The 6,936-nt window shown below is 46.9% G+C and overlaps 1 protein-coding gene across 3 annotated transcripts in view; it reads left to right on the forward strand.

Annotated features, from left to right (window-relative positions):
- Nucleotides 1-4,611, forward strand: part of LOC142714649 (oocyte zinc finger protein XlCOF29-like) — a 58,567-nt gene extending 53,956 nt beyond the window's left edge. For 2 of the 3 annotated variants that reach the window (XM_075848652.1, XM_075848653.1), the window contains exons 2-3: nucleotides 3,729-3,892; nucleotides 4,359-4,611. In XM_075848652.1, coding sequence (XP_075704767.1) covers nucleotides 3,815-3,892; nucleotides 4,359-4,592 — 312 coding nt within the window. In that variant the 5' untranslated portion in view covers nucleotides 3,729-3,814 and the 3' untranslated portion in view covers nucleotides 4,593-4,611. Of the gene's footprint in view, nucleotides 1-3,253; nucleotides 3,356-3,504; nucleotides 3,580-3,728; nucleotides 3,893-4,358 lie in introns of those variants that run through there. The other variant, XR_012870796.1, reaches the window with a different exon arrangement.
- Nucleotides 4,612-6,936: the final 2,325 nt, after the last annotated feature.

Raw genomic sequence — 6,936 nt, forward strand, 5'->3', positions numbered from 1 at the left:
GTGTAGCCTCTGCACCGGCTAACATTAAGCCTCGCCTTAGTAATGGAGATTGTCAATCAGCCAGCGGCCATTACTAAGGCGGTGATAATAAAGTTTAAAAAGATACAAGCACATAGAAAAAATATTTTATTGAAATAAAAAAACACAACCCTCATTAACCACATTATTGAGAATAAAAGAAACGCCGTCATTGAAGTCCTCGTATCCGAAGTCCAACAACCGAACATGTAAAAAAAAACATAAACACACAAAAATAATCAGTAACACATAAAGAAACAAAATTATTATTCTTACCTATCCTGGGTCCAGCGCTGGAGCCGCAATGTCAGCGAGCTGGGCCCTGTATCTAATCCTATCATGTGTGATACAGTCTGCTGAGCTGTGTATCTAATCCAATCATGTATGATACTGTCTGCTGGGCCCTATATCTAATCCGATCATGTGTGATACTGTCTGCTGAGCCACTGTATCTAATCCTATCATGTGTGATACTGTCTGCTGAGCCACTGTATCTAATCCTATCATGTGTGGTACTGTCTTCTGAGCCACTGTATCTAATCCTATCATGTGTGATACTGTCTGCTGAGCCACTGTATCTAATCCTATCATGTGTGGTACTGTCTGCTGAGCCACTGTATCTAATCCTATCATGTGTGGTACTGTCTGCTGAGCCACTGTATCTAATCCTATCATGTGTGATACTGTCTGCTGGGCCACTGTATCTAATCCTATCATGTGTGATACTGTCTGCTCAGCCACTGTATCTAATCCTATCCATAGTTTATAGGGTCGTAGTGCTATAGATATGCTATGCTGTCTCATATACACACTTTTTTTTGGGGCGGACACATATGTATTGGGGCTATTTCCCGGACATTTTAAGCCCTGAGGGTATGTTCACACGGCAGCGTCCGTTACGGCTGAAATTACTGTGCTGTTTTCAGGAGAAAACAGCACCGTAATTTCAGCCGTAATGGCATGTGCAGGCGTCTTTTGCTGCGTCCATTACGGAAGTAATTGAATCTGGTTTTCCATGGAGTCCATGGAAAACGGCTCCATTTACGTCTGAAGAACTGACAGGCACTTTTTTACGCGCCGCCTTTTGACAGCGGCGCGTAAAAAAAAATGACCGTCGGCACAGAACATCGTAAGACCCATTCAAATGAGTGGGCAGATGTTTGCCGACGCTTTTGAGCCGCATTTTCGGACGTAATTCAATGCTAAAACGCCCGAATTACGTCCGTAAATAGTGTGTGTGTGAACCCAGCCTTAGTGACGCCCCGGCTGCTAGTGCTGCATTGTTGGGTCACTTAGGAGACCCAGCGATGCAGCTGAAAGCGGACCGTCGGCCATGAGAAGTTTGCGGGGGGGGCCCAGTAAGAATTTTTGCATCGGGGCCCATGAGCCTCTAGCTACGCCCCTGACCAGAGGTAAATTTGACCAAAGATTTAGATGGAGAAAAGTAAGGGATCCAGAACACTGAGACCCATGAGGGAGCGATAGTAAATCTTTAGTTGGTAAGGTATGAGGAGATCCAGGAGAGGGCCAAGTCTGTGATGTCAAGGGACTAGAGAATTTGTATCAGGAGGGTGTGATCGACTGTGCCGAAGGTGGTGGACAGGTCTAGAAGGAGGAGCACAGAGTAATGTAGAAGCAGAGGACAGGTCTAGAAGGAGGAGCACAGAGTAATGTAGAAGCAGAGGACAGGTCTAGAAGAAGGAGGAGCACAGAGTAATGTAGAAGCAGAGGACAGGTCTAGAAGAAGGAGGAGCACAGAGTAATGTAGAAGCAGAGGACAGGTCTAGAAGAAGGAGGAGCACAGAGTAATGTAGAAGCAGAGGACAGGTCTAGAAGGAGGAGCACAGAGTAATGTAGAAGCAGAGGACAGGTCTAGAAGGAGGAGCACAGAGTAATGTAGAAGCAGAGGACAGGTCTAGAAGAAGGAGGAGCACAGAGTAATGTAGAAGCAGAGGACAGGTCTAGAAGAAGGAGGAGCACAGAGTAATGTAGAAGCAGAGGACAGGTCTAGAAGAAGGAGGAGCACAGAGTAATGTAGAAGCAGAGGACAGGTCTAGAAGGAGGAGCACAGAGTAATGTAGAAGCAGAGGACAGGTCTAGAAGGAGGAGCACAGAGTAATGTAGAAGCAGAGGACAGGTCTAGAAGAAGGAGGAGCACAGAGTAATGTAGAAGCAGAGGACAGGTCTAGAAGGAGGAGCACAGAGCAATGTAGAAGCAGAGGACAGGTCTAGAAGGAGAAGCACAGAGTAATGTAGAAGCAGAGGACAGGTCTAGAAGGAGGAGCACAGAGCAATGTAGAAGCAGAGGACAGGTCTAGATGAAGGAGGAGCACAGAGTAATGTAGAAGCAGAGGACAGGTCTAGAAGGAGAGGCACAGAGTAATGTAGAAGCAGAGGACAGGTCTAGAAGGAGGAGCACAGAGTAATGTAGAAGCAGAGGACAGGTCTAGAAGGAGGAGCACAGAGTAATGTAGAAGCAGAGGACAGGTCTAGAAGGAGAGGCACAGAGTAATGTAGAAGCAGAGGACAGGTCTAGAAGGAGGAGCACAGAGTAATGTAGAAGCAGAGGACAGGTCTAGAAGGAGGAGCACAGAGTAATGTAGAAGCAGAGGACAGGTCTAGAAGGAGGAGCACAGAGTAATGTAGAAACAGAGGACAGGTCTAGAAGGAGGAGCACAGAGTAATGGTAGAAGCAGAGGACAGGTCTAGAAGGAGCACAGAATAATGAAGAAGTGGGGGAACAGGTTTAAAAGGAAAAGCACCAAGTAATGTAGACGATGGAGGACAGGTCACGCTTTACAGAAGTCTGTGTGTAAGATGTGACTGCTAAGTGATAAGATGATGCAGAGATCCTGCACACCCAGCACAATACATGCTGCTACCTCACACTAAACTACCAGGACATACACACTGTATTGGTGGGACGTACTGCGCATGCACACTGGTCTGGCGGGACCTTCCGCGCCTGCGCACTGGTCTGGCGGGACCTTCCGCGCCTGCGCACTGGTCTGGCGGGACCTTCCGCGCCTGCCCACTGGTCTGGCGGGACCTTCCGCGCCTGCCCACTGGTCTGGCGGGACCTTCCGCTCCTGCCCACTGGTCTGGCGGGACCTTCCGCACATGCTCGCAGGACTGGCGGGACCTTCCGCACATGCTCGCAGGACTGGCGGGACCTTCTGCACATTCACACGTGACCGCTGGTTCCCAATAACCATGGTTAGTATCTGTCTTTCAGATGTGAATAAAGTTACTATCCGGTAAAATAATCTACAAGGAAAAGGGGAATACTATAATAATTAAGAATTTTAGATGTCTCTGAAGATCCAGGATCTCTGAGGTAACTTCTAATATCTGTAAAAACTTATATTAGGGGTGTATTCATTCATAAAGGGCATCTGTCACATTGACCACCAGTCTGATCTGTTGGCAGCAGATTATATAGCAGGAGGACCTGAGCAGATTGTGTCTCTCCATTCACTTCTATAGGAGCTACGGAAACCGCCTAACAAGGCCACCCAGAGGTGGAGCCGCATCTATCAGACATTTCTGGCATATCCTGGGGGGAAATGTCCGTGTTGGGAATACCCCTTTATTCCATGTGGTGACGGCTCTTAGAAGATGTTTCTCTCAATGATGAATAAGTGAGGTTCTGTATGTCACACGTGATGATGTCCCCTGTATGATCTCCATCTTCTCCTTTCTTCATAAAGACGTCTGCAGTACTAGATCCTCCAGTTCCTCCAGTTTTCTCATCTTCTCCTCCACAACGTTCCTTCTCCTGAATGACCCACCAAGGATGGACAAGGACAGGAATGAGATGAGCAGAAGAATATTAGACTTCACCTTGGAGATCATCTACCTGTTGAGCGGAGAGGTAAACTTTTCTACATTATAGAACAAGTCCCACATAGGGAAGGGACAATACATAATAGGAGGAATCCAGTGTCCTGTATAACAACGTCCAGATCTTCCAAGTGACGTCAAGAAGCTGCAGATCAGCCACCAATATGGTCAGTTATGTGTCATGTCACCAATGCAGCAATAGTAATGTTGTAGAGCAATGAGAATGACCAGGAACCAGGAGGATCAGGATGACATCTATATAGAAACATAGAAGATGACGGCAGGAGGAGAGCACATGGTCCATCTAGTCCCCCCAATATTATTTCCTTTTTAGTTTTGGCCTCGTTCTATTTTCTCAATGTCTTTTTGTAGGTGAGGTCTCCAGTATTACAGATGTGGGGTCACTAGAGGTCTATACAGCGGGGTCACAATCTCCCTCTTTCTACTGAGGGGGGAATACTGTGTTCAGTTCTCTAAGTGTCTCTCTCCATACACAGGAGTACACCATAGTGAAGAAGACATCGGGTGACTGTACGACTCCCATCATCCATGAGTCAGGAGGATGGAGCAGTAGTCGGAGCCCCATCACAGAGCCTCCCCCTCACTCCCGGATACATGAGAAGAAGATCTTAGAACTGATCTACAAGATGACGGAGCTGCTGACTGGAGAGGTGACACTGCTGGGAATGCTGGGAAATTCGACAGTAACCGCACTGGAGGTGTCTCGGTGATGACTATCTGTAAAGGATCTGCCAGGTACTACGTCTGTGTATACTCCCGGGATTAATCAGTCGACACCTGAGGCCAGACCTCTTAGACTGACACCGGCTCCCACCAACCAGGGTGGCAGGCTCAGGAGTGGGAGAGCCTATCGCGGCCTGGTCAGTCGGAGTTAGCTCCGCCCCCTGTCCATTTATACCTGCCGTGTTCTCTTCCTCTGCTTGTTGAGGCCTTAATACCGTCATGTGCAGCACATATACACGTGTGTACAATGACATGTAATGTAGGAGCTCCACAATTTCGGCTCCTTTTACATCACATTAGATCCCTGTGTTTCGTGCTGCCGGCTGCTCATAACTCTGCATTACAGGTCACATTACATTGTACAGCGCTGGCGGCCGTTCTGGATACAGAAGCCATGAAGACGGGCAGGACGCGCTGTCTCCTAATGCAGAGTTATGGGCAGCCGGCAGCGAGGACTATGGGCAGTCCGTGCTGTAGTCAGAAGTAAACCTGGTAATACAAGTCATGTAGAAAGACGATTATCGGCACACTCCGGCAGTATAATAGTTTCCTATATAATGTCCGTATAATCGGAGGTTCTCTTTAATATTACAAGTTATGGGCACTAGATTCTGGAGATGGGACGCTGATCCAGGGATTTATTCTGATTTCCAGATTTGGAGTCGGGGAGGAGTTTTCCCCTAATTAGACAATTGTCATCCACCTCATGGGGGTTTTATCTTCCTCTGGATCAACACGGTCGGATTATAGGTTGGTCTTGATGGACTTGTGTCTTTCTTCATCCTTAGTAACTGTAACACAGAATGTATGGAGCTAAATTTACCTCTAATATAAAGTACAACGTGTTCTGAAAAAACAATCTCACAATGTCTTGGATAAGTAAAATCTTATTCCCACTTCTGATACGTCTCCACATGGCGTAAACACGGCGGAACGTCCAAAACTCATTTTTGGCGCGACGTGTAGATGAGATTTGTTAAAATCTCACCCTCATTGCTACTACTGTAATACTCTGCAGATTTTCTCGCAATTAAATACTTTGCAGAAAATCTGCATCTTATCAGCCCCGTGTGCACATACCCTTAAAGTGACACGTCAGATTTGAGAAATGGTTCTCTTAAACAGGTCAAAAATAGGCCATGGATTCCACTCCCAGAGGAGTCCCTGACATCACTGTCCATATATGGACAGAGACGTCAGGGGCTCCCTCTAGAAGCACAATTTCCAGCCAAGTTGACGGCAACGCTCTGGCAAATGATTCCGCTCCTAGAGGGAGCTTCAGTGGCGCTATCTACAGGGGATGAGGTGCTATCTGCAGGGGTTTGGCATAAGTTTGATTAAACTAAGGGGGAGATGTGCCGGCACTTGTGGAGAGAGCCGGCGGACAGGAAAGTACAACCCTGTTCCATTCTGCCAATATTTATTTATGTGACACCTGCCCAGGGCATCAGGAGTTGGAAAGTATATAGCCATGTCGTGAAGGGGTTAATTAATATGTATAGAAAATATTGCCTACAGAGATGTACACAGCCTTTAAGAGGCTAATAAGCAAGTGACACCCAGACCATTTTTGGTTGCAGGTAACTAAATAGAGGCGTCCTGTGTCCCACCACGTTCATGTGTATCCGCGTCCACAGAAGGCAGATACAGGTAAATACTATGGTGGAGCAGGGAGCCAGTTACGCCCCGCCGTTCGCTCTGGTAGGGCACAGTCTCCTTTAGGCCTGTGGCTTACAAGGTGCAGGGACCTCGACACCGGTAGTGAGGACCTCAACATTGTAATTCCGGCTCTGATCAGTAAACATAGAAGTGTAGAGAGAAGTGTGTGATATATAGACAGATATACAGTAGTCATGTATTCAGTCCCTGTGTGTTTCCTACAGATGGATCCAGTAGGAGAAATCCACCAGAGAGATGTCCCAGTCCTCTGTATTCCCAGGACTGTCCAGAGGAAAATCCCAATGTCCCAGAGAATCATCAGGTAGATGAAGCTGAGCCGTATACCAGGTCTATATAGGGGGTGCGGAGCTTTTCGGTCCTGCGGTCATTAGGGATGTCACGATACCAGAATTTGGACTCCGATACCGATACTTCGTGTAGTATTGCGATTTTGATACCAAAACGATACTTTACCAGCAGTAATAAAAAAATAATAAAAAAGTTCTTCCGTTTTCTGATGTGAGACGCGAGGCGTGATGATGAATGTAACCTCCATGTACCTCATTAATAGTAATTAACCCCATCATGTTTCTCCGTCATAATGGGTTAATGTGTGAGGTACATGAAGGGGTTAATTACTATTACTGAGGCACATGGAGGTTAAATTCATCA

This window comes from Rhinoderma darwinii, unplaced genomic scaffold, assembly GCF_050947455.1.
Source record: "Rhinoderma darwinii isolate aRhiDar2 unplaced genomic scaffold, aRhiDar2.hap1 Scaffold_4421, whole genome shotgun sequence".
In the NCBI taxonomy this organism is placed as follows: domain Eukaryota; kingdom Metazoa; phylum Chordata; class Amphibia; order Anura; family Rhinodermatidae; genus Rhinoderma; species Rhinoderma darwinii.